This window comes from Lipotes vexillifer, unplaced genomic scaffold (assembly GCF_000442215.2).
Source record: "Lipotes vexillifer unplaced genomic scaffold, Lipotes_vexillifer_v1.1 scaffold1783, whole genome shotgun sequence".
Taxonomy (NCBI): domain Eukaryota; kingdom Metazoa; phylum Chordata; class Mammalia; order Artiodactyla; family Lipotidae; genus Lipotes; species Lipotes vexillifer.
This window is the reverse complement of record NW_006777435.1, coordinates 85,897-113,596: the sequence shown is the minus strand read 5'-3', so window position 1 is coordinate 113,596 and position 27,700 is coordinate 85,897. Positions and strand designations below refer to the sequence as shown.

The following is a 27,700-nucleotide window of genomic DNA, read 5'->3' as shown; positions in this document are numbered from 1 at the left end:
AGAGCAGCCCCGGCCCGCCCGGCCCAGCGCCCGGCCCGCCATGTCCTCCGCCAGGTTCGACTCCTCGGACCGCTCGGCCTGGTACATGGGGCCCGTGTCTCGCCAGGAGGCGCAGACCCGGCTCCAGGGCCAGCGCCACGGCGTGTTCCTGGTCCGCGATTCGTCCACCTGCCCCGGGGACTACGTACTGTCCGTGTCCGAGAACTCGCGGGTGTCTCACTACATCATCAACTCACTGCCCAACCGCCGCTTCAAGATCGGCGACCAGGAGTTCGACCACCTGCCGGCCCTGCTGGAGTTCTACAAGATCCACTACCTGGACACCACCACGCTCATCGAGCCGGCGCCCAGGTGCGCGGAGGGCGTGTGCGGGCGGGGGTCGGGGCTGGACCCGTGGCCCCCTTTTCGGAACCGGGTTACTTTCCGGAGGGCATTCCGAACCGAAGGCAGTGTCAGGATCTGGGTCATTGTTGATGAAGGGGTGCGTCTTAAATGTGTTGAGTTGCGGGTGCCTAGTTGAAAATGGACGCTTTCTGCCTTCGTTACGTTCTTGGTTTAATTACCCTGCTAAAGCAGAATTTTGTTGTTTTTGAAACCTTTTTTGGGCCACGGATTGAGACTCTGAAGCTAGCTTACTCTCCCCCCGCCCCCCCGCAAGCACACACGAGTTTGCACACACCTTTCAAGTTTTTTGAACTCCAGGTTAAGACCTCCTGGACTGCAGCTTTTGGAACACTGGGCAGATGAAAATGCTTTAGCGTTTAGAAACAAATACCTTTAACTGTGAAATATCAGAACTATATATTGATACCCTGGTGCCAAGTTTGAAATAACCTAGGCATCTACTTTATAATACATTAATTACAGAAATTGTAAAAGAAGGTGCTTTGGTTTCAACGAAGACTTTTTTTTTTTTTTCTTAACAGTTTCCCCCCAAGCTGGACTGTCCATAGACTGGAAATCCATTTGGTTAAATTCCAAGGAGGAATGAGGCTAGAATGTTACTAAGGGAATTTTTTGAATGACACTCATCTTAATTCTATCTTACTTGAATTTCAGATGTACTTTTTGTGTTAAGTTTAATGACTTAGTATCTATTTTAAAGTTAACCCAGAGTGACACCGATCATTAGGCATCCTCTTTTCATTTGATTATTTGCCTTAATCAGTATTTTGCTAGAGGTTTCTTTTATTTAAATTACGCCAAATTTGAGCTGAAGAGATTGCCTAGAATTTTAAAAGTAAAAGGTATTTCACTGCCCAGTTGATTTCTTAAACATTTGTTTAAAAAAGACAGATTTTTCAGGATGAGATGTTTCTGACTTTACAGATTCTCTGACAGGATTGTACTCTGAGCTCTAAACACTAAAAGGTATTACATTAATTAAGGAGCACCCACTGGACACACCTCAGCGTTGCTTCTGTGGAATAGAGATAGAGAAGGAACAGCATGACAGTGGAATGACTTTGAGGTTAACTGCAGAGCTAAATGGATTTTAAAAACTGGTGAGAAAGTGATTATAAATCAGATAGTGTATAATGAAGACCTAGACACCAAAAAGAATCTGATTGGTGAAATCTCCAGGTCCCCGAAGATACTGGTGACTGGAGTCAACTTTCAGCACATGTAATTCCAATATAAGGGGTTGGAGAGACTCTTAGAACCTACAGTAATGAGATTAAATACGTTTAAGTAAGTTACTTGCCTAGCTTGTGGAGGTGAATTATATCATTAGTTTCAGGCATTTAGCATGCCATGTTGTGTTCCAGGTGTGTGCTTACTTTGAGGTGACAGGTACTATAGCGCAGCTGTGAGTGAATAACTAGATCCCCTTCTGGGTGGAGAAAAAGGATTGTGCTGCAGCGGCTTCCCGCAGAAACGACCCCAAACTTCCCCTTCAGGCGTCTTCCCAGGTGCCCTTGTAACTTTGTGAGTGTGGTGGCTGCCCTCACCCCTCTCATCCTCCTTCCCGGGAGCCAGCCCTGCACACCCATGCAAACCTGCGGGCCTTCGTTCGACTGCTGGCCCTCCGTGGAGCACCTCCCTCCACTGGTTCCTCACCTGCGGAAATCCTCCCTGTGGTGCTGGGGCCTTTACCTGACCCCCTTGAGTTCAGCCTTGATTGTTTCTCCTCTGTGCCCTCTGCCCCAGGCATTTTGCTGTAGTTTAGTTTTTCCTTTTCCCTGCTGTCTCCAAGGGCTGTCACAGTGCTGGTTGAATCAGATCCTGGCTGGATTTACTTTGTCCCACTAAATCTGGATTGCCTCTCCTGAGGATTTGGTTGATGTGTTACCTACTGTAGGAGACTACGCCAGGCAAGCCTTGGCCAAATGCAGAAATCAGGGCGATGCATTTTCACACCCCAGACAGGATAAATAAAGTGGTTTAGCTTTTTTAGGCCTCAAAACTGAGCTCCTGAAGCCAGAGTTTCATGCCCCTTGGCTAATAGTTCTTTTGGGGGGTCTGTTTTGCTTAGTGAAAGGTCACAACTGTATGACTTCCTCAGAATTTAAGGACTGGTGCTTGTTTTGTGCTAGTCTGATCTTTTTTATTGGAATGTTCCTTAACTTTTAATTTTATATTTTTATTCACATATAACAGGAGAATTATGTTCCAGTGATAGGTACTGGGAAAGAGGGGTGACAGACATGCTTTCTCTGTCATGGAACTTAGATTTTAGTGGAGGAGACAGACAGAAAAGTAGAAAAATAAAGTACTACAAGATTTGTGAATGCTATGAAGGAAGTCAATCTAGGCTGAGAGGATCTAGTAGAAGGGACTTACCTGAGGTGGTGAGGTCAGAGAAAGCGTGAAACTGCAGAAGGGAGGAGGAGCAAGGCTTGGGCGAGGAGGGGGAGAGCTTATGCAAAGTTCTGGGTTGGGAAAGACAGCAATGTGATTTGAGTGTGGCTCTGAGATGCAGATCTAGAAGAGTTTGGACAGGTAATGGTCAAAGGCAGGAAATTGGGTGCCATGGAAGGGGTTTGAAGCCGGGAAGTGACCTGAGGCTGTTACTGCAATCCAGGTCAGAACGATGGTGACTGATGAGTCGCCCATCCATCCATCATAGAGACATTACGTAGACTGAGTGATGGCTGTGGTTTGAAAATAAGTTGCTGGTGGGAGGGGGGGATGATGGGGAAGAGAAAGGAAGAGACAAAGATGACTTGGTATATTTGTAGCTGTCTGTTCTCTGGGTTATCTTATTGTCTTTTGAGTTTGTCTGTGGTATTCATTTCTGTCTTAGATTTTAAATTTAAACACGAAAGGTATGTCAGTGGCTTTTGATTTTTGAATGACCCTAAAGGATTATTTTTCTGCATATGGGTATAATTTTTATATTAAAAATCATTTGATAAACAGAAAACTTGTGGTTTTCACCTCCATTTTATTTGAGTGTAAACACTTAAGATTCCGTTTATTAGGATGTGGTTAGTATTCAGGTAGGCGCTACTGGTTTTTTTGTTTCTGTTTTAATAGAGGCTATTTCCAGTTTAACAACAGAGTGTTTCAGGTTTCTGAGTGGATTTAGTTTAGCTGTGAAATACATTTTCCTACGGTTTAGAAAATTGAAGGTGTGTTTTGCGTAGCTTGCTTTGCTTATAAAATTTTCCAATTCTAGCTTATGTAGCTATATGATGGCTGGGAGAAAAATCATGAGAAGTAAAAGTTGAAAAACTGAGGCAAGTTGACACATAGAGAAAACCCTGTTTTTTACTCAACAGACATTGCTCATTGCATGTGCTGGTAATATGGAACTAACATTGACTCAGCAGTCCCTGTCATGCTCTTGAGGAGCTTCCTGGTTACTGAGACTTTATTTAAAAGGCCAAATTCATGTCATCTGATACAGACAGTAGCTGTGGGAGGGCGGAGAAAGGATGTGCAGCCTAACCTGAGCATCCCGAGGGGACCCTCACACGTGTGCCACAGAGGCTACACCGTGGGGGACCGGAGGGTACCCCAGGTAGCATGGCCATGCCTCCTCCCACGGCCCCTGTCTGAATATTTAAGGGAACTTTTGGACTTCTGTAATTAGGAGTAGGGGAGAAGGATTAACAGTGATTTTGATTAGCATAGAATTGGACACTGTGGATAAACCTTTGAGTTTCTTCTTACCAATAGTTTAAATCACCTAAGTTCAATTTAGATGGGATCCATAAACGTCATTACGCTGGGAATGGAGTCTCGCTCAGGTGAGAATTGTGTTCCCATGGCACGTAAAGTGCTGATAGCCATTTGCTTTGTGACCTTTCTCTTGTTTAAGACTCAAATTCAGAGAACTTTTTATCTAAGAATTCTGCTCTTGATCTGAACAGTTGGACTAGGTTCTAAGGTGCTAAGGTTCCTTCAGGCTAAAATATTTTAGTTCTTTCTGATAAGTGAAAGGGGGCAGTGGTGATTATCCTGGAGTCGGAGTTAAGGTCACAAGGAGTAAGGTGGGACCATCAGGCATGTGCAGCTGGTGGGGAACGACAGCCGAGTGTGAGTTCTGCAGTGGTGAGGCGAAGAGGCTTGGACAGCAAACCAGGTGGCACACGGGATCTCCTTGTCTGTGGAACAGATTTAACCCAGGCTTAGGGGAAATGCTTCCCTGTGTCTTGGGCATTTTAATTTTAGCAGGAATTTCAATATATTGAGGCCTACTGTATCCCAAAGCCCAATGCTAGACTCAAGTCATATAATGGAAGTAAACCACGGCCCTAGCTTTTGAGAAGCTCAGTATACTGAACAAATGAAAATAGAATACCATGGGAGCTTAAAAGCAAGGATGGTCAACTAAAGGGTCAGGCAGGGCCTGAAAGGGAAGGTGCTCTATGAACTGGTTCTTTTTTTCTTTTTTAAACATCTTTATTGGAGTATAATGGCTTTACAGTGTTGTGTTAGTTTCTGCTGTGTAACAGAGTTAATCAGCTATATGTATACATATATCCCCATACCCCTCCCTCTTGTGTCTCCCTCCTTCCCTCCCTATCCCACCACTCTAGGTGGTCACAAAGCACCAAGCTGATCTCCCTGTGCTATATGGCTGCTTCCCACTAGCTATTTTACATATGGTAGTGTATATATGTCAATGCAACTCTCTCACTTCGTCCCAGCTTACCCTTCACCCTCACCATGTCCTCAAGTCCATTCTGTACATCTGCATCTTTATTCCTGTTCTGCCCCTAGGTTCATTAGAACCTTTTTTTCTTTTTTAGATTCCATATATATGTGTTAGCATACGGTGTTTGTTTTTCTCTTTCTGACTTCACATGAACTGGTTCTTGAAGGATGAGAACAAGTGTATGAGGTAGAAGAGGTGCTGGGAAAGGCACAGGTGTGGTTCATGTGAGTGAGGGGCTGCGAGCTAGGAAGTTAAGAATGCTGAACCATGAAGGGCCTCTGTGCTTTGTACATGAGTTTAGCAGTGGGAGCCCTCTAAAGTTTTTAAGAAGAGAACTGTCATGGTCAGTTTTATTTTTTAGAAACTGGTATGGGCGGGGTGGTGAGAGTCTGGAGTGTGGGGTTAATTAAGGGCTGTTACAGGGGAAGGGATTGTGAGAAGCTGAACTGAGATCTCTTGTGTTGGGAATATAAAGTGGAAGCTGATGCCAGCCATCGCTGGGCAGTTGCCTGTAGGTGAGTGGAGAGCTGTGGCATCAGGGATGATTGAATGGTGCCTCTGAGAGAATGGAGAGGAGGGATGGGGGGAGGGGGTCGATGGTTTTCAACAGGGTAGCCAGGCGGGGTTCAGCAATCTGATGGGTTTGTTAACGAGAAGAGGGTTGGGGGCCAAATATACAGATTTGGGCCTAGCTTTGGTGGAATCCGCAGAATGAGCAGAGGCAGAGAAGCTGTGGATGGAGGTGCAGAGGGAGGTGTAGAGGCAGGCGCCGCTGCTGACTGAGAGCCATTGGTGAAGGTGCGAAGCCAGGGATGGAGGGAGAGTCCTCCATGCTTAGGGCCACCGAGGGATAAGAAGCGCCGGAAGCACTTTGAGCAGACGGGTACTTAGCCAGTCTTCTTGGAATTGATTCTTTTACCATCTGTTTTGTTTTCCAACTTTTTATTGTGAAATCTTTCATACATACACAAGAGTATGTGTATACATGTATATAATAAGGAAAATCTTCCATATCCATGTTACCTCCTTTAAAAACTAGAACAGGGGGCTTCCCTGGTGGCGCAGTGGTTGAGAGTCCGCCTGCCGATGCAGGGGACACGGGTTCGTGCCCTGGTCCGGGAAGATCCCACGTGCCGCGGAGCGGTTGGGCCCGTGGGCCATGGCTGCTGAGCCTGTGCGTCTGGAGCTCCGCAACGGGAGAGGCCGCAGCAGTGAGAGACCCGCATACCGCAAAAAAAAACCAAACTAGAACAGGACCTTTAAAACTCTCTCCTGCCAGAAGTTGATTGTATTGCTTCCTTAACAGGAATAAGGTGATTGTAAGCATAGAAGGCATTAAAGCTGAAGTTTAAAGAAAATGTTTTATCTGTGATTTATACATGCAGCTGAGAATGCTTTTAACCAGAGGAGGAGGGAGATTCATTGTCATTTGATGAGGAGCGGCTTCTCTTCCAGAGCTGGCAAGAGAGGGAGAGGGAGAAGAAGAAGCATGGGTCTGGTGTGCTTGATGGGCTTGGGAAACTGTGTGTGTGTTGAATGCTATTTACAGTCCTGATGAAGGAACAAATTGCGAAACAATTGAGAAACAATGAGTTGTTCCAGTTTTATGTTTCCTATTTCTTTGGGCAGTGGGGTCTAATATGTTAAGTATTTCTGACCTGGCATCATCATGCTTTCATCTCTGCAGTGGGACTAATGTGTAATTTGCAGGGGATTTTGATGAATACACGAGTTTGAGAAAATGGGGAGTGGAGGGCTTTAAATTTGTCAGTGGTGTGGCTGGGAGGTTGATTTCCTGTCATATTTAGGGATGTCTGTGCGTGTGCCAAATCAGGAAAGGAGCCCCAGGTCACTGTAGCAGTGAAGTGGTGGAAAAAGTGTAAGCTGTCCTCCCTCTTGTCAGGTCTGCATGAGCACCCTCCCCAGCACCACCTCGGCTATCTAGACCAGGCCTCAGCGAGCTCACGGTGAAGGGCTAGCTGTTCAGCACTTTAAGCTTTATGGGCCCTGTTGTCCCCATCCCAGCCACTCAGCTCTGCCCTCGTACTGCGGAAGCAGCCACAGACAGCCCATGAGCGCATGGGCCTGGCTGGGTTCTACTCAGACCTTATTTGTAAAACCAGCTGGTGGGCCGGTGGCCTGCAGGCCATAGTTTGTGGACCCCTTGGCCAGACTCACAGATAGTTTTTGTATAGTGTACTGGAGCCGAGAATGGTCATTACTTTTTTAAGGGTTATATGAAAAGAAGACTGTCTGACAAAGGCCATATGTAGCCAGCAAGCCTCAAATGTGTGCCGGCCAGCCCGCTTCTGGCCTTGCTTGTGGGAACCATCCAGCCCCGCGAGCTGTGGGGAAGCTGGGAAGGGAGCGTTTGAACCCTTGGGCCTCTTAAATCTTCTGATGTAGAATCAGAATGCGTAAGCCTGTCTTCCACGAAATCTTTCAGCTTTAAAGGGGGCTAGTCTTTGGCTTTTTCTGTACCGTCCCCTTGCCTGTTCTGACCCTTAGCAGAACTTGACCCCGTCAGCTTCTGTGGGACACATGAATGACACTTGGTGCTCTCATTTGCCTTCCAGTCTCTGTCGCTACTAAGTTTGCAGTCTTTTGAGAGCAGGAACTTGGTTTTAATTCATTGTTTGTCCCCCAAGTTCTTAGTACATAATAAGGCCAGTGGGTACCTGGGTAAATGGATGTCATTAGTGTTAATCCCTACTGAAGCTGTACTAGTGTTCTTACGGTCTGTGGAACTGCTTTTAACTTTTAACTGTCTAAACAGTAAAATAACCCTTGGAGGCGTCTGCAGTGGAACCAAGTGTGCTCTTGGTGAAGTATCTGAGTTTTGTTTAGTGTGACCCAAACTCTCACAGAATCTCCATGGCCCTTGAATTAGGATCAGGGGTGTACCTTCAGGGGTGGGGGGTGAGGAGCTGATGGGGTGCTTAGTGCCGGTCAGGAGCTGTTGTGGGTGTTTCACTCACAGCGTTAATTCTCAAGACACCTGAGAGACCCACGGGTTGTCCCTGCGGCTGACGAGCTGAGAGGCTGTGAGTGAGGACACTGCTTTGTGAAAATCCAAGTGAAAAGCATTGTACCTCCCAGGATTGCTGTGGGGATTCAATAATTTACTGTCTGCCAAGACTGTAGGCAGTCCCCAATGGAGGTATAAGTGTCAGCCTTTTCTTTGTTTTGCTGTTCCTGCTCACTCTTTTTTAGATACACTGATAGTAAGCAGTTTGCCCCTTTGTTGTCAGGTTGTTAATAAGTAATAAGGCCTTTGAGGTTTTAAATCACTCTTCCAACCACCAAGGTATCCTGACTACTGTGAAGCTGGTCATTTACATTAAAAAGATGTAAGTTTTGCCAAATTACAAAGACAGACTTTTGGAGAGTAGTGTGGCAAAATGTACCAAGGGCCGTGAAAACATTCCTGTTCTTTAATCCAGGAATCTAGGCTTTACAAGGAATACAGTGCAGGGAAATTAAAATCACAAGAGTATGTGAAGATGGTAATAGAGAGAAAGAAGAACCATTCAGAAATACAGGGATGCTTTTTTGCAGCAGGCTCACCGAATGAAGCAAGAGCAGTATAGTGGGGAAACGCAGAAAAACTGCCCCAGCATGCATACATGGGACTCTGTTTTAAAAATAAATAAATAAATTTATTTATTTATTTATTTTTGGCTGCACTGGGTCTTCGTTGCTGCACGTGGGCTTTCTCTAGTTGCGGCAAGCGGGATTCTCATTGCAGTGGCTTCTCTTGTTGCGGAGCACAGGCTCTAGGCGCAGACTTCAGTAGTTGTGGCACACGGGCTCAGTAGTTGTGGCTCGTGGGCTTAGTTGCTTCGTGGCATGTGGCATCTTCCTGGACCAGGGCTCGAACCCATGTCCCCTGCATTGGCAGGCAGATTCTTAACCACTGTACCACCAGGGAAGTCCTGTACATGGGACTCTTAAGAAAGAAAGCCGTACATGGAAGCAACCTAAATGTCCATCAACAGATGAATGGATAAAGAAGATGTGGCACATATATACAATGGAATATTACTCAGCCATAAAAAGAAACGAAATTGAGTTATTTGTAGTGAGGTGGATGGACCTAGAGTCTGTCATACAGAGTGAAGTAAGTCAGAAAGAGAATGAAACAAATACTGTATGCTAACACATATATATGGAATCTAAGGGGAAAAAAAGGGGGTCATGAAGTACCTAGGGGTAAGACGGGAATAAAGACACAGACCTACTAGAGCATGGAGGGGGAAGGGTAAGCTGTGACAAAGTGAGAGAGTGGCATGGACGTATATACACTACCAAACGTAAAATAGCTAGTGGGAAGCAGCCGCATAGCACAGGGAGATCAGCTAGGTGGTTTGTGACTACCTAGAGGGGTGGGATAGGGAGGGTGGGAGGGAGGGAGATGCAAGAGGAAAGAGATATGGGGACATATGTATATGTATAACTGATTCACTTTGTTATAAAGCAGAAACTAACACACCATTGTAAAGCATTTATACTCCAATAAAGATGTTTTAAAAAAAAGAAAGCAAGCCGCAAAGTGGGCGGATGGGAGGGAGGAGGGAGGGAGAACTGTAGCTACCTTGGGGCAGGAACTGTGGGATTTTTTTCTCTTTTGTTTTCCTTTTTTTTTTTTGCTGAACATTGTAACATGGTAACACTTTTTTAAAAAGAAACTTTTTTTTAAATTAAAGTGCTTCAACTTAGGATATCGTGTTGTTATGTGAAACAACTTTTTAGGTCATTAATTGGGGGAAAAAGAGGGAATGGCCATGATCTACTGGAAGGCAAAACAACTGTAGTCAGTGGTTAGGCAGGCATAGGCCCTATCCCAGCATTCTCCCTCGGGCTGCTCCAGAACCAGCCTTGGTGATGACTCTGCAGGCGTCACCCCCTAAAGAGGTGGAGACTCTGGGTGAAGTTACTTTGGTGTAGATTATGTGCTTCAAAAAAGTTAAGGGGAGGAAATGCTAACAGCAAAATAGGTTTTCCCAAAACTTCATGTATTCGCAACTTTCCAGAACACTTCTTAGGTGAAGAGAGACCTCTGTACTTCTCTTGCAGAAGGGGCATTCCAGATGGGGTGTTGCTGAAGAGAAGGGAGACAGTGCTTTTCTTTTTCTTTACTTTTTAAAAAATATTTATTTATCTATTTATTTATTTTTGGCTGTGTTGGGTCTTTGTTGCTGTGCACATGGACTTTCTCTAGTTGCAGAGAGCGGGGATTACTCTTCGTTGCGGTGCACAGGCTTTGCGGAGCACGAGCTCTAGGCGTGCAGGCTCAGTAGCTGTGGCACATGGGCTTAGTAGCTCCACAGCACGTGGGATCTTCCTGGACCAGGGCTCGAACCTGTGTCTCCTGCATTGGCAGGCGGATTCTTTTTTTTTTTTTTTGCCGTACACGGACCTCTCACTGCTGTGGCCTCTCGCGTTGTGGAGTACAGGCTCCGGATGCGCAGGCTCAGCAGCCATGGCTCACAGGCTCAGCCGCGCCACAGCATGTGGGATCTTCCCGGACGGGGGCACGAACCCGTGTCCCCTGCATCGGCAGGCGGACTCTCAACCATGGCGCCACCAGGGAAACCCCGGCAGGCGGATTCTTAACCAGTGTGCCACCAGGGAAGCCCGGGACAGTGCTTTTCTAACCGACTCTAGGTGGTTCCGGGTGTGCGGGGTAGACTCACAGGGGGGCTCCGAGAGCGGGTGGCCAGGGGTGTGATGCTTAGGTGAGAGCTCTTGCGTCTGAGCTTTTCCATGAAAATTTTCACGTTTTCATTTTGAGGCTCAGATGATGATTCCTGTACAAGATGCAGTATGGGTGTGTTTTTTAACATTATAATGCAAGTATATACTCCCTTTTCTGGTTTTTATATTTTGAGCGGCACAGAGGCCTTTTTCATCTCTCTGGGTGCCCGGGGAAGTGTGCAGGGTGCACGCCCTAGATTAGGACCAGAAGGAAGAGTATGTGGTGGTTGTGATGGGCCTAAGGAAGGAGGCAGCTGAACTTACTGGGGATTTAAAAATAATTTTAAAAATTCAGACCAGGTATCTGTATATGTAAACAAAAGCTTCCTGTGAAACAGAGATATGTGGGAGGGGTGCTATGCATCTAACATTAATATTCAGGATATTAACTTTGATTGCATTACAAACTACAGAGGGTAAAACAGTGCGACAGGACCTTCTTAATGACTGAGAATATGGAGAGGGAAGTAATTTGTTATTGAGTTAATTGGTTTATTTTAAAAGTTTGGCAAACACTGGTATAGAGTAAGATTTTTCTCTTAATTTTCTCTCTCTCTGAAGGTATCCGAGCCCACCAATGGGATCTGTATCAGCACCCAGCCTGCCTACAGCAGAAGAAAATCTGGAATATGTACGAACTCTCTATGATTTTCCTGGGAATGATGCCGAAGACCTGCCCTTTAAAAAGGGTGAGATCCTGGTGATAATAGAGAAGCCGGAAGAACAGTGGTGGAGTGCCCGGAACAAGGATGGCCGGGTGGGGATGATTCCCGTCCCTTATGTGGAAAAGCTTGTGAGGTCCTCGCCACACGGAAAGCATGGGAATAGGAATTCCAACAGTTACGGGATCCCAGAACCTGCTCACGCGTATGCTCAGCCTCAGACCACGGCTCCTCTGCCTGCAGTTTCCAGCACTCCTGGGGCAGCGGTCAGCCCTTTGCCATCCACACAGAATGGACCTGTCTTTGCAAAAGCAATTCAGAAAAGAGTGCCCTGTGCTTATGACAAGACCGCCCTGGCATTAGAGGTAAAATCTACTAAGGCTGGTTCTTTGGGTCCTTTGACACTCAGTTTTTGTTCTCTTTGGCCATGGCTTGCGGGGATCTCAGTTCCCCAACCAGGAATTGAACCTGTGCCCTAGGCAGTGGAAGCACGGAGTCCTGACCACTGGACTGCCAGGGAATTCCCTAAAAATGCATATTTTTAGAAGAATGGTCCCATATATTTTTGTGTGTTATTTTTTTACTGATGTATAAATTTATATAAATTACATAAGTGAGGTGGGCCCTAAATATTATTGTATTAGAATATGGGATTTGGTACCACAGTTCCCTGCTCTTTCGTTTATTGATAACTTATGAAAATGGTTTGTGAATCACACATTGCAATGTAAGTATCATTATGAGTACGGTTTTATACTGTTTCTTAGTATCATTACATCACATGTGTGTTAGAGAAACTGAGATTAAGTTATTGCTTGTTGCGCGTGTGTTCACCCTGAGGTCACAGTAGGGCAGAGCTGGAGGCAGCCCAGGTGCATGGCAGGAGGATGAAGTCATGGGGCCTGTTGCTTCAGAGCAGCCTGCCCTCAGATTCAAAGGGAGCTGTGATTTTTGTGTGTTTTTTTTCACTGGTTATCCTCAGGTTTATTTCGACCAAGAGTAATACCCAAGTGAACTACACCTGGAGGTTTGGTTCAGAGTCTGAGGTTACTTCTCCCTCTCATGTTGGCTCTAAGGAAAGAGCATCTGAGGCGGGGACCAGGGCTGGGGAGGACCTGGTGCTTTTATACTTCACAGTGGAAGAACAGAAAGGGAACCAGAGAGGCTCCCTCCACAGATGGAGGCCTGGCTCAGTAGGCCTGCTGGCCTTCTCATTCCCACAGACCTGCCCCTGCACGTACACACCTCAGCACCCTAAAATAACTTGGGGTGTTCTGGGCTCTAAATACCTTCCAGTTTGCTTAGTGGTTTCAGGCTCTGGGAGCACTTCCACATCTCTGGTCTCCTCATGGGAGTGGGGAGCTAGGATTTAGAGTTGTGTTATGCAGCTGATGGTTGGCACACCAGGGTGAGATCCTGGGGGTCCAGGCTCCCAGTCAGAATTCCAAGCCCCTTAAAGGAAGTCAGGAAGTGGGTTCTTACCTAAGCCAGGATTTAAAGCCTCACTCCCTTTAGGACGCCTGTGTGTTGACTTCTGGCTCTAAGATGTGTGGTTTAGAAACCCCTGTCTCCCATGTGTGTTCTTTGGAGTGTGCACAGGGGTTTGTAGAGGGGATCACTCAGAGCTTGGGGAGTGGATACAAAGCTGGGTGCCTTAGGGAGGCCGGGGTGAGGAGAAGGAGCCTGGTTCGTGAAGCATATTTGAAGATAACCCATCTTCTCGGCATTAACACTGCTCTTCTAGCCTCAGGCCCCAGAGACAGGTCTCCACACCTGAGCCTCCTCGTGACACCAGCCCAGCCATGACACCAGCCCAGCTGTGTCAGCCTCGTGAAAGGCTGCCTTAGGTGATTAGTGTTAGTGGACCCAAGAAATAGACCTTTGCCAAATTCCACTTCATGGTATTTCCTGTGCTGTGTGTTTAAATGAGACTTTCAGCTATGCCATAAATAAGTATGTCTGTGAATTATGTTATCTTCTAAAACTGATGCCTGTCGGATCTTGTTAAAAACAGTCCCCTCTTGGGACTGTTGCAATTAGGTTACCAGGAAAAGTATTAAAATTAAAATAAGAAAGGTGAGACAAGTAGGAGAAAATGTGCCAGTAATTGAAGCTTCATTATTCCCCTTGAGATGGTGTTACAAAGTGAGGATGGTTCAGGTGAACTTTACTTTCTGAGTTAGTTCACAAGGTTTTTTCATAAAACTTGAGTTTTGAAAGAACATTCCTGCACGCGAAGAGATATTTTAAGAGAGGTCTTTGTTTAGACACTTTGCTCTCTTGCTTACCTCTTTTTAGGAAACGAGTTTATCCTTGGGATTTGGTTTGAAAGGGGAGCCTCCTGTGCCCTTGGTGGAGCAGGGCTGGAAGGGCTCCTGGGAAGCAGGGGTGTTCTCAGGTGGTGGGGAGTGGCGAAGGCCTTTCCAAAGGTAGATCGTTGGCAGAAGAGAATGTTTGGAGCAAGGGTGCTGTGGTCATTGCAAAATAACCTGCAGTCCAAGTTGTGTCCTCTGACACAGCGGCCCGCATTCGAGTCCCAGCTGTTCCTGGTGTGATCTTGGGCACGTTTCTCAAATTCTCTAAGCCTAAAAGGCACCCTGGCTCTGAGAGTTGATGTATGTTTGTTAATCATCCATTCATGCATCCAACCTGTGAGGGGTGTCTTGTAGGGTCCTGCCACCAAAGAGCTTGCCACCTAATGAAAGATTAGAGGTAGAAACCAGCAGTGTGGTAAGTGATCTGATAACACAGAATAGGTGGGAGCAGAGATGGAGGTAGGAGATGCGAATGTGGCTGGGTGTTGGTCTGGGAAGGCTTCCTGCAGGAGGTGACCCTTGAACTGAGTTTTGAGGGATGACTAGAAGTTCGCTGGGTGAAGTGGGAGGAGGCATGCCTGGCAGAAGGAAGAGCTTGCAGGAACAAGAGAACACCACTGTGTAGCTGCAGGTTATTGAGAGTGTTAGGTGTATTGGGCAAAAGACAAAAGCTTGGACGCGAGCTGTGACCATATCAGCAGAGAGCAAAGCTGAGGAGGTGAACAATTTTCTTGTGGCCTTCCTTGAGGCATGAAATCGCCGGTTTCTCACAACTGTTAGAGGTTCTGAAGTTTGCAGGTGGGCAGTTTACCTTTTTATTGATTAATTTTTAAGTAATTTAGAGCAAATGCTTGAGTCTCCCTATAATAATATCTGTCTCCCATACTCATATTCCAGTATACTTTCCTGACTAGAAAAGGGCAGAAATTTGTTAGCACCTTCAGAGTTGTACTTAGCTCTGGGCACGCACAGCCAGGAGTCTGAATGGAGCCTCACGGAGCAGTGCCCCGTGGTGTGGGCTAAGGGAACGGTGGTGAAGTGGGGTAGGGGCTGCAGGTGAGGTGTGGAGGGAGTGGAGATGGATCGATGGAGTCAAGGAGGGCAAGTGGGGTGGTCCTTAGCCCTGTCTTCCTGATGCCTCAGCTCCTACCTCACCCTCACCATGGACACCTCCAGAAACATTCCTTTCTTCAGCAGAGGTTTCCTGAGTGCCTGGATGTGGCTGCAGGAGTGGGGAGTGCAGCGGGGAGCAACGCAGAGGGCCCGTCTTTGTAGAGCCTGGGACACAGTCTCATGACATGGTCTCTGCTCCCACCAGGGAGAAACCAGCCGCCTCATCCCTGTCCTGTACCAGCCTCGCTCAGTGTGGGCCCCTGCAGTTGTCCCTCTTGAGGTTTTTGTTTGTTGGTTTTGGTGTTTTTGGTCTTACCCACCTGTATGCTTCTGGTCTTTCAAAATCCTGATTACATCATGTAGCCTGTTGTTCACCCCCTCGGTTTCATGTTATCTGCACATTTCATAAATGAACGATCCAGATCCTTCTCTGCAGCCTCTCCTGATCATGTCTGATATCTAAAAAAGGACAGTGAGGTTGGTCTGGTGTGACTTGTTCCTGACTGAGCCCATGCTGCCTTCCGGAGACCCTATTTCCCATTCTAAATGCTCATAAACCATCTGTCTGCTAATTGCATCCAGAATTTTGTCCAGGTTTGATCTCAAGCTCACCTTTTGTGTTTCATAGAATTTGCCATTATCCCTGTTAGAACAAAAACCAAGAGACTTGACCCTTCATAAGCCTGCAAGTGTTCTGTGATATAATTCTCTGTGGCAGATGACCAGCACTGGACTGGTTCTGTTTGCCAGTGTGTTTGGTCAGCACTTGGATATCTGTCCTTATCAGCATGAGGCCATCCTTTCATCTGTGGTGCATATTTTTTCTGTGAGCTCACCAGCATGCTCAAGAAACCTGCTCTTCACTCCCATTGGGGTCATCTGCGATTGTGTTGTTTACATTTCTTGGGTTGTCTACTCCCCATTTTGAAAACCCCTAGACATTGAGTTGCATCTGGTCTCAATCTTTTGAATTGAACTTACTAAGACTTAGTAGTAGACCATGGTACTACTTCCTTCACTGACTGGCCTAGAATTCCCAGATTTCTGCTTCCACAAGTTGGTTTTGCTTCATTGGTTAGAATTAAGTGTTTGTGTTAGCAGTTTCTTCATTGCTGCTTCTACTTGCCGAGAGGAAGTTATCTACAAAGCAAATCTAGGTTTCCTCAGTGCTGATTGTGTTTTTCTGCTCTCCGGGATCAGCTGTGAGTTCCTGTGGCTGGAACTCTATGCCCACAGTGATGTCGGGTCTGCATGTGGAGGTCTGTAAGGGTCAGAGGCATAGTCTCCCAGCTTGAGGGGGCTGCTCTGTCTCAGCGATTCCCCTCCTCACCAAGGCTTGTCAGAGATGCCCACAAGCTCACACCCACCTTCTTAAGGACTTTCATCAGGGCTGCCGGGCTCCTTCTCCATCCTTCTGTCATTGACGTGTCACTTGTCCTTAACAGCATCCAGTTTTGGGAATTCTGTACCTAAGGTAACATTTTTTTTTTCTAGCGTATCATATTCTCATTGGATTGTGAATTAGAGAATATTCTTAAAAGGGTTTTGTTCCTCTTTCTTACTATGTAAATTGAGTGAGAGTACTGTGAAATTGGGGCCCTAGTGTGGTTCAGACAAGGCCAGTCCCAGCCTGGTCATTAAGCTAACCTCAGTTTTCCATACGTGGTAATAGCTACTGTGTAAGGAGAACCATCAGCTAGGGCTTCACAGAGAATATTTTAGTTGATCCTCATAGCTGCCCCATTTTATGCACTTAGAACTTGAGGTTTGTTTAATTTGTTGACAGTCTCATAGTTGGTATGTGGTAGAGCTAGGACTCAGCCCACACAGTCTTTCTTTAAACAGCTTTATTGAGATAAAATTCACATATCATACAATTTACCCATTTAAAGTGTACAACTCAGTGGTCTTTGGCATGTTAAATTATTCATTTTTTTAAAATTGTGATGAAATGTGCATAACAGAATTTGCCCTTTTTAAGTGTTCAATTCAGTGGCATTAATTGCATTCACAGTGTCGTGCAGTTATCAGCACTGTTTCCAAAACTTTTTCCTCACCCCAAACTATAACCATTAAGCAGTAACCCCTCACCCTCCTCTCCTGAGGCCCTGGTAACCTCTAGTCTACCTTCTATCTGTATGAATTTGCCTATTCTAGATACCTCATATAATAAATGGAATCATAAAATATTTGTCCTTTGGATTGGGCTTATTTCACAGAGCATAATGTTTTAAGGCTTCATCCATGTTATAGCAAGTATCTTCATTCTTTTTATAGCTAAATAAAATTCCATTGTATGGATAGAGACCACATTTTCTTTATCCATTCATTAGGTAATGGTCATTAGAGTTATTTCCACCTTTTGGTTATTGAGGATAGTGTTACGAACATTTATGTACATGCTTTTGTTTGAATACCTGTTTTCAGTTCTCTAGGGTATATGCCTAACAGTGGAATTGCTGGGTAGCTCTTTAACTTTTGAGGCCAACTAAACTGTTTCCACAGTGGCTGCACCATTTTACAATCCCACAAGCAATCCACAGTTCTCCACATCCTCATCAACACCTGTTATTTTCCTTCTTTTTAAAATTTATAGCCATCCTACTGGCTATAAAGTGGCATCTTGTGGTTTTGATTTGCACTTCTGTAATTACTAATTATGTTAAGTGTCTTTTCCTGTGCCTCTTGGCCATTTTTATATATTCTTTAGGAAAATGTTGAAGAGCTTTGCCCATTTTTATTTTTATTTTATTTTTTTTGGCCCATTTTTAAATTGGGTTGTTTGGTTTTTGTTGTTGAGTTTTAGGAGTTTTTCATATATTTTGGATATTAAACTCTTATCAGAGGTATGATTTTTAAATACTTTATTCCTGTTCTGTAGGTTGTCTTTGTACTTTCTTGTCAGTGTACTTTAATGCACGTTGTTGATTTTGATGAAATCCATCTTATCTATTTTATCTTTTGCTGCTTGTGCTTTTGATGTCATATCTAAGAATCCATTGCCAAATTCAGGGTCATGAAGATTTACCCCCATGTTTTCTTCTAAGAGTTTTATGGTTTTAGCTTTTACATTCGGGTCATATATCCATTTTGAGTTAATTTTTGTATATGGATTGACATGGGCATCCAAATTCTTTCTTTGCAGGTAGAAAATCCAGTCGTACCAGTACCATTTGTTGAAGAAATTGTTCTTTCCCCATTGAATGGACTTGGCACCCTTTTCAAAAATCAGTTGGCCAGGGAATTCCCTGGTGGTCCAGTGGTTAGGACTTTGTGCTTCCATTGCAGGGGGCATGGATTCCATCCCTGGAATCAGTTGGCCAGAGATGTATGAGTTTATTTATGAACTCTCAATTCTATTCCATCGATCCATATGTCTGTCTGTGTGCCAAGACCACACTGTTTTGATTTCCATAGCTTTGTGTAGTGGGTTTGAAGTCAGGAAATATGAGTGCTCCAACTTTGTTCTTCTTTTTCAAGATTGTTTTGGCTATTCAGCATGCCTTGCAGTTCTATATGAATTTGAGGATCAGCCTTTCCATTTCTGGGGGGAAAAGAAAGCTGTTAGAATTTTGATAGAAATTGTGTTGAATTTGTAGATGACTTTGGGTAGTGTTGACATCTTGAAAATATTGTCTTCCTATCCACGAACACTGGATGTCTTTCCATTTATTTAAGTCTTCTTTAATTTCTTTTAGCAGTGTTTTGTAATTTTTGGTGTACAAGTCTATCACCTTGGTTAAATTTATTCCGTTACTTTATTCTTTTAGATGCTATCGTAAATGGAAATGCATTCTTTTTTTTTTTTTTTGGCTGCGCTGCGCAGCTTGCGGGATCTCAGTTCCCCAACAGGGATTGAACCTGGCACGACAGTGAAAGCGCCGAGTCCTAACCACTGGACCACCAGGGAGTTCCCTGGAATTACATTCTTATTTGCTCACTGCTGGTGTATAGAAACACAACTGATACTGTGTGTTGATCTTGCACCCTGCAAATTGGCTGAGTTTTATTAGCTCTAATATCTTTCTTCTGGAATCTTTCTACATATAGGATCAGGTCATCTATGAATGGAGATGGTTTTACTTCTTCCTTTCCATAGCACACCTTCTCTTGCACCACGGCATACCTTTAACCCCTGACTCATCCTAAAATAAACCCATGTGTTTTCATAAGAAGTGTTAACCAGTAAGTAGCCCTCTTGAACCAAGTTAATACCCTGAAGGATAATGGCAATTTTAAAGAGACTGAGTCTTCAATATTAAAAACCAGTCAGTAGGGCTTCCCTTGTGACGCAGTGGTTAAGAATCCGCCTGCCAATGCAGGGGACACGGGTTTGAGCCCTAGTCCGGGAAGATCCCACATGCCACGGAGCAACAAAGCCTGCACTCTAGAGCCCACGAGCCACAACTACTGAAGCCCGTGCTCCGCAACAATAGAAGCCACTGCAATGAGAAGAGAAGGCCGTGCACTACAACAAAGAGTAGCCCCCGCTCACTGCAACTAGGGAAAGCTCGCGCACAGCAACCAAGACCCAACACAGCCAAAAATAAATAAAATAAATAAATTCATTAAAAAAAAAAAAAAAAGCACCAGTCAGTAGCATCCGGTTGTAGGTGAGGGCTGCTCAGGGCACATGGACATGGAGGGTTTGATTCAGGTGCAGGTGCCCAGAGCACACGGGGCAGTGTTAGAGCAGGCAAAGGGCCCAGGCAGCTCCATGAGGGCGGGTGGGCTGTCTGCTTCTTTCTGTCTTGTGTCCTTCCAGGCCTGGCACATGGATGTTCAGCATGCGTTAAATGAGTGAACGAATGAAAGCCACAAACGGCAGGATGAAAGCTGCCTGGTGATTGTAGCACGTGGGTTTTTGCTTTGTTTTATATCTTTTTTGGGTTACAGACCCCTTTGAGAATCTGGTGAAAGCTGTGGACTCTTTCTCCAGAAAAACAACATATATTAATGTATTTACATATAGTTCTGCATATACTTTGAGGCTCTTTAATATCTGAGACCCATTCCTGTCACCGAAGTTAGGACTTCTGACTCCAGTGTAACCCATTGCACTCCTGATCTTGTTTTTATGGAGCCTGACTGGGGAAGCAGAAAGCTGCTGTGGCAGCCAGTGCTGGGGCCTCCTGCAAGGAGGACTGCTCTTTGAATCAGGTGCCAGAAGACAGGCGGCAGAGTAATTTCCAGAGCTCCTGTTCACACTTGGGACAGGTAGGGCTCCAGGAGACCATGGCCACATCAGGAAGTATCCTCTTGGCATCTCCCTCTTCCTGTGCCTCGTGTCAGCCTCACACAGAATGGAGCCTGCTAGTGTGTGCTCCATCTTAGAGTTGAAGCAAACCCTCCCCAGTGCGCTGGCAGTTCTTATCATGAGGAGGACTGTCACAGGGTGACAGTAAAGGACATAAGGACGTAAGGAATGTCTTCTCAATCTGTTGATTGGGTTGGCCACATCTTCCAGGCTCACATTGGTCCTTGAGCTGAGCTGGTACCCAACCACTTCAAGATTTATCTGCCTTCCAAAGTGAGTGCTGCTTTGGGCTCAGCCCTTCTACCATGAAGTCCAAGGAAGGGCACCGGACCAGCACTGAGAGCTCCCAACCGTGCTGGGCCCTGGACCCGAGGGGCTGTGTGGTCAAGCCGTGGAAGAAGTCAGTCCACAGCCAGCCCCGTCCCATGTGTGGTGTTCTGGGGCTCGGACCCGTGGAAGGGGGCCTTCAACTGAGGTAGAAAACAGCACGAGGAGTGACGGGCTGTGTTTTGACATGTGAGGGCTCCTGCAAGGCCAGAGTGTGGCATTAATGGTCAGGTGGCCATCAGACGTCTCCCAGCCCTTCTACCCTCCTGGGCTGCACCCAGCCGGGCTCTGCTACTCAGGGTCCCTCAGGCGAAGGCCTCGTCCTCGCCCCTGTGCTCTGCAACGTGGACTCAATACTGCTTTTCAGCCACTCGCTTTTTGCACTGTTTTTATCATCTAACAGACATTTGCTGAGTGTCTGCCACGTCTAGACAGTGGGTTATTTATTGTCTGTCTCACAGTGAAGAGGGTAGGAACTGCAGTCGACGTGCAGCACATCTCACTGAACTGATTAGGCAGAATTAGCAGAAGGTATCCTGTGAAGACCGTCAGAGTCAGGAGTGAATTGGCAGAGGTGTGGGTGGGATGTTCTGACACCTTCCTCTGCATCCTCCCGTGGTCTTCCTCGTTACTTGGGACCCTCCACAGTGACGTATCAGACTTCGAGTCTCCAGGCCTTCCCCTCATGTCCTCCCTCTAACAGGCATCCTTCCCATCCCCCGTCGGTTTTGAGAGGACCCTTGTTACTGACAGGGTTGAAAACCCACTTTAGTACAGTGCTTCTCCATTGCTGGTTCCAGTTCTCCCCGGAACCAGCCAGAAGACAGTGACAGCTGGTCGGGGGCATGATCATGGGGTGGGGACTGGATCTACTCAGGAATCTCTACGCCAGTAGCAGCTACTGTTTACTTCGCTGGGTGTTGTGGTTAACACTTCCATTTAGTACTTCCTTTAATTATTGCAAGAACCTTCCGAAGTCAAAAGAAAACGGAGACTTGGACAACTTGAACAGTTTGTCACGGTAACGTAGCCCTAAAAGTGGCAGAACCAGGACATCGGTCCAGCCCTGCCCCACTCCAGAGGTCATAGCGTGAGTCACCGCATGGTGCCACCCTAAACCTGCTTTAAGCAGAGACTGCTTACCTCCCGCTGTTGTAGATCTTAGATCTTAGTTTCAGGTGTGTCCTGAGTACACAGTACAGAATCCAGCCCATCTCCAGTGGCGGCCGCCCAGAGCCCTTCCTGCTCTCAGTGGTGGCGTGTGCAGCTTTATAAGGCTGTTTATGGGAGCTGGGATTGTCCTTAAGGTGTGTTTGACTTTGGTCAGGGTTGCTTATGTTCCTTCAGTTGTGGAAGCAGAGCAGAGATCCAAGGTTTCTTAGGACCAGCTTGGCGGTGCTGGGCAGTAGCCTGGAACATGGTTTTTAACATCTTACGCTGTGCAGTCGTGTGGTCGCACTTCCAGTACATCACGTCCCTGTATCTGTCATACAGCCCATCTCTGGGGAAGACCTTGGCAGGTTTGAGAAACTGAAAGGAAGCCACTGTGATCGGGGTGAGGGTCAGAGATAGGAAGAGTTGGGGACCAGAGGAAGCAAAGCCTTGGAGACAGGAATTTGGATGGTGCTCTTGTGCAAATAAATGGTGTTGGGGGTTCAAAGGCAGAGCAGTGACCTAATTATCTTTATGTTTTCAAAAGGTCTGTCTTCTACTGTCCTTAGGCCCTTGTGCCTGTCACTTCTGTCCTCAGAACCTTGCTGCTTACTTGGCCATCTGTCTCTAGCACGTGCGGACAGCAGCCTGTCCGTTTTTTCTCTTTTCCCTGATTCTGCAGACTTCCCTGGAAAGCTTACAAGAGCCCTGTGACATGGAATGCGAAATGAGCGAGACCAGCCTCCTCCTTCTGAGAGTACTGTGTGGGGGTGGGGGATGAGGGCAAGCAGAATGGAGCCCCCATGGGGCAGAGGGGCAGCAGAGCAAGAGGGAGGTGAAGTCTCCTGCTTCAGGTGCCTCAGGGCATCAGTGGGAGGGGACTGGCCCAGGGCCATTGACCTGGGCCCCAGGAATTCCTTGGTGGTAGTTGGGGGCCAGGCTGGGGGAGAGGAAGGGTTGGGAGCTGGGCTGAATGGTGAGGGTGGCAGGGGATGGAAGGTGGCTGGGCTGGTAGAGCCAGGCAGTTGGGGGCACAAGAGGTCTCAGCATGTTCCTGGCCCCCGGACTGGAGGAATAAGCTCAACCAGGATGTGGGAGAGGGCTGCTGGGGCCAGGTTTTCAGGAAAGTGAGATTTTTTTCTTGCACATTTATCAAACATCGGCTAAGGCAGGCTAAGATTACAAACTTGAGGCAAAATATATGCACTCTGGGCATCCAGAGTCCAGGTGAAGATAGATAAGCATAGATAAAAGACAGAATTCCCAAAGTATTTTTTGTAGGATGTCAAATGAGTGGAGCAAACAAAAACTTCAGTCTTGGGGAGAAGCCGTTGATCCTGACATCTACCAACAGCACCTGTCAGCCAAAACTGCATTATATTTGTTTCTTTTTAGTCTGAGCTGTTCTGGCCTTAGTCTTTTTTTAAAAAAACATCATTGTCAGAGTCTGACAGGCTCTAGGCGCATGGCTTCAGTAGTTGTGGCTCGCGGGCTCTAGAGTGCAGGCTCAGTAGTTGTGGCACACAGGCTTAGTTGCTCTGCAGCATGTGGGATCTTCCCGGACCAGGACTGGAACCCGTGTTGGATTCTTAACCACTGTGCCACCAGGGAAGTCTCATGTCCTTGCCTTTTCTTATACTTATTTCAGTACATTGATTATATGTATTTTCTATAAGTCATTTTGTAATGGTGTCAGTAATTTTATATCCATGAATTTTCATTTCTTTCCTATTTCATTATTTAAAAAATAAAGACAGGTAATCATTTTCTTAGCTGAAAAGGAAATAAGGAAAGAACATGCTCTCATATGTTGGAGAGAGAATGTGCCAGTGAGGCTCCCCACATCGGTGGCCTTGTTGTGCTCCAGGCATGAGACAGCTGGTTCCTGCAGTGGAGACTTGAGGAGGCCAAGGGTCTGGGGGAGGTAGGTGTGGGGGTGGCTGCAGGGCCTGGGTTTGTAGTATCCCAGCAGCTCCTGCCTGCAGAGGATTCTCTCTGCTCACATAGGCCCCATCTTAATTTTTGTGTTAAATGAGTTTCATCTCATGTCTTAAGTTTGTGCTTAAATACATTTTTTAATGGAATAAGACAGATTGGACACAAGTCATGACTGCAAATCCCCATTGACTTCAACTCCCTTTGATCTTCAGCTTTGTGATTTCTGCAGTCTCCATTGCAGCTCAAGGTTCCATCTGCAGTAGAGCTTTCCTTGGATCCGATCTGGCAAATATCTTCACTAGAGATAGCAATGTGGTCATAATCAGAGTTTTCCTATTTTATGACTTCTGTACAGTAGGAAAAGAATATACAAATTACAAAGCTAAATCTTTGGTACACTTCAAAGAATATGAATTTATTCTTAATTATCAGAAACGTTGGTGTGATATCCTAGTTATGAATAAGAAAGACATTTCTCTTTCTGCCACCTATGAATAAAAACATTGTTACTTGGAGAAAGGGAGCAATGCTTGAACTCTAAGCACTAATCTTAAAACAATCTGTATTTTAGAAGTCTACTAAAGACATTTTAAAACTTAACTCTTATATTAAATTAGTTTATTCTTTCCCCCAAATTTTTATTTCCTTTTAAGGCAAAACAAGAGAAAACTTGTCTTTTCAGTTGTAATTTTCCACTGAAGTATTTTACAACTTAATTTTTAATACAAGTCTTAAAATAGAATTACCAGTTGTTAACCTTAAAATTTTAATTGTTCCACCAACTTAGGTGTTAAAGTTGAGTGATGACATAAGCTTGAAAATAAATATAATAATTTAATTTATAAATACGTGTAGTTAGCTTTTTACACCTTGTTTTTCACATATACATATCTAGTACTTGGCTACAAAAATCTGAATACTATAGTGCATTTATTTTTGTCTTGCGACTTGTCATTATATAAAATCTAATTCTTAATTACTGAACTAACTCTACAAGCCATCTTACAGTAAAGTTGAATTTGTAGTTTTCCTAAATAAGAGGAGTTTGAGTCAGAATTCAGACTGGGAACTTAGGGACCGTCCCCCCCCCATTTTTTAAAACTTAAACTGAATTTATACTGTGTTCTAACCAGGGAGCCTCAGGGGATAACACTCTTTTCCGTTGTCATTTTGGCAAGTACTCCCAAGTAAGCCGGTCTCCACAAGGCAAGAGGTTCCATTTGGTAATAGCGCTGTTGTCCATGTAAGTGTGACCGCAGTAGGTTTGGGGAGTTAAGCAGTTGGTGTGCTGGTTCGAGCATCCCGGTGAGCAAGTGGGTTGATGCAGTGCAGGGTGTGGGGGAGACCTCAGGGCAGGGATGCGACGTTAGGGCAGAGAGTGGCTGGGGAGCCAAGGGATCCTTGTGCAGCTGGGCTGTGCTGCCCTGGCCCCCCTGCTCCAGCCTACCTTACAGGAGGGTGGAGTGTGTGGAGGATCAAGGCTGAGCCCTGCAGCAAGAACCCTCTGAAAAGGCGGCCACACAGCCAAGCTGCTGACTCGCAGCGTTTGCTGAATCGAACTCTGGCCCCCGCAGCAGCAGCTGCTGGCGGTGTGTTTCCTTCTCCGTCCCCAGCTCGTCCGCAGCTCTTCCCCAGCCTGAGCCTTCGATTTCGTGCACAAGTCAGGATGAAATCACCACCTGGACAGGCTGGGTGGGCACGGGCACAGTGTTCAGTCCTTTGTTTCGCACCGGCGTCACCTAATAAGCACTGCGTCTCCCACCCCCGTGAGCTGAGTGATGTCCTGGTGCTTCCATACAAATGGCTCATCTCGTGTAGACCAGGAGCCATCTTAGAGCCTGGAGTTTGGTTTTAAGAGTGCAGTAGCCGGCCCTGTAACCTGAACGCCTGGGAGCCAGGAAGGGCAGGTGTGGCTCTGCCTGGGGCCCTGGGCGCCTCCAGGGCCCTTGGTCACTCCGGGCCAGCAGTCAGCTCTCTAGCCCAGCAGCTTTAGCAGAAGATACCTTTTCCAAAATGAAATACCGCGTGGAACCCCATAGATGTCAGATTAAAAGTTTTTTAATATAAAGGTGTTTTGTAAATTGAGATTTACAAGAATTAAGAAGGCAGTTGCGGGGGTGGTCGACTTTTACAATGGGCAGAAAACATTGGAAATAACGTGAATGGTAGATACCATCTTGTGTTAACCCCCCTCAACCAGCTCACTTCTGAGTGTACTTCGTTGCGTGCAGTGAGAGGTGTGTTTTGCCCTTTACCTCGCTATTCTCGGGGGCCTTCCCATCAGACACGTGGGACGGAAGCTTCGTTCCAAGGAAAGCACATGAGCAGCAGCCAACAGGGCAGCACGGAGTAATGGGGCAGGAACGCGCTTGACTGCTTCTAACTTCTATAAAATACACATTTACAAGATTGAAGTCCCAGTCTGACATCTGTTGGAGTTTAAAGCACCTCCTCAGAGCTCAAGGTCTGCAGACAATTTGAAAACCACACCCAAGTCAAAATTGCTGCCTCCCCTTGATGAGCAAAGCAGCCCCTGGCTGATGCCTGTCCTCTGGCCGTAGGTAGGATTCCTACCACCTTGAAGCTGAAGGTTGGTTTGAAAAGGTTCTCTGAGCTGGGCTTCGTTCCCCCGAGACTGGCCGGTGGGAGACGCTGCTGCAGGGGAGGCAGCGGACAGGGTGTTCTTGGCGGCAGCAGCTCCTTCCCATGTAATAGGGTGGAGATGGCTTTGTTTCTTTTTTTCTTTCTTTTTTTTTTTTTTGCGGTACACGGGCCTTTCACTGTTGTGGCCTCTCCCGTTGCGGAGCACAGGCTCCGGACGCGCAGGCTCAGCGGCCATGGCCCACGGGCCCAGCCGCTCTGCGGCATGTGGGATCCTCCCGGACCAGGGCACAAACCCGTGTCCCCTGCATCGGTAGGTGGACTCCCAACCACTGCGCCACCAGGGAAGTCCCGCTTTGTTTCTTTCAATGCACTTTTTGCGTAAGTTGAACCGTTCTCAGAGTCAGGTGTTCATTCTGTGCCGTTGGAGTTAGTAGCCAATCTGGGGGGAAAAGGCTGCCTCAGAGCACGTTCGCACAGCTGAGCAGAAGCACCCTGGCTTGCTGGTAGCACCTCGTGTCTTTGGCACGGCCTGATTTTATTTATTTAATTTTTGTCTGCATTGGGTATTCGTTGCTGCGCGCAGGCTTTCTCTAGTTGCGGCGAGCAGGGGCTACTTTTCATTGTGGTGCTCGGGCTTCTGGTTGTGGCTTCTCTTGTTGTGGAGCACAGGTTCTAGGCACACGGGCTTCAGTAGTTGCAGTGTGCTGGCTCAGTAGTTGTGGCTTGTGGGCTACAGAGCTCAGGCTCAGTAGTCGTGGCACATGGGCTTAGTTGCTCCATGGCGTGTGGGATCTTCCTGGACCAGGGCTGGAACCCATGTCCCCTGCATTGGCAGGCAGATTCTTTTATTTTTGGCTGCGTTGGGTCCTTGCAGTGTGCGGGCTTCTTATCGCGGTGGCTTCTCTTGTTGCGGAGCACAGGCTCTAGGCGCGTGGGCTTCAGTAGTTGTGGCTCGTGGGCTTTAGAGCACAGGCTCAGTAGTTGTGGCGCACGGGCTTAGTTGCTCTGCAGCGTGTGGGATCTTCCTGGACCAGAGATCGAACCTGTGTCCCCTGCATTGGCAGGCGGATTCTTAACCACTGCACCACCAGGGAAGCCCACAGCCTGATTTTAGGTCTAAGCACTGAGAAAAATGAGAGCCCTAAGAAGAAAATGTGTTGGTTCCTTTCAGTGGAATAGCATGTGTGATTTAGCTTTCAGAGAAAACGCTGACTTCGTCTTCTTTCTCCGCCTTACAGGTGGGTGACATCGTGAAAGTCACAAGGATGAACATAAATGGCCAGTGGGAAGGCGAGGTGAACGGGCGCAAAGGGCTGTTCCCCTTCACGCACGTCAAAATCATCGACCCTCAGAACCCGGATGAAAACGAGTGATGCTGCTGCCCTGTGCCTGCTGCTTCATCGTCCTGCCCCACACGCCTCCTTCAAGCGGGGAAGCGTCCTCTTGGGCAGGTCACACACGCTGCCAA

The 27,700-nt window shown here is 46.6% G+C and overlaps 1 protein-coding gene across 1 annotated transcript; it reads left to right on the top strand.

Moving 5' to 3' along the window:
• The first annotated feature begins 10 nt into the window (after positions 1-10).
• CRKL (CRK like proto-oncogene, adaptor protein) lies at positions 11-27,640 on the top strand. The gene is made up of 3 exons (XM_007451004.1): positions 11-351; positions 11,426-11,891; positions 27,471-27,640. The coding sequence occupies exons 1-3, from the start codon at positions 41-43 to the stop codon at positions 27,603-27,605; spliced, it is 912 nt and encodes a 303-aa protein (XP_007451066.1). The 5' UTR covers positions 11-40; the 3' UTR covers positions 27,606-27,640.
• The last annotated feature ends 60 nt before the right edge of the window (positions 27,641-27,700 follow it).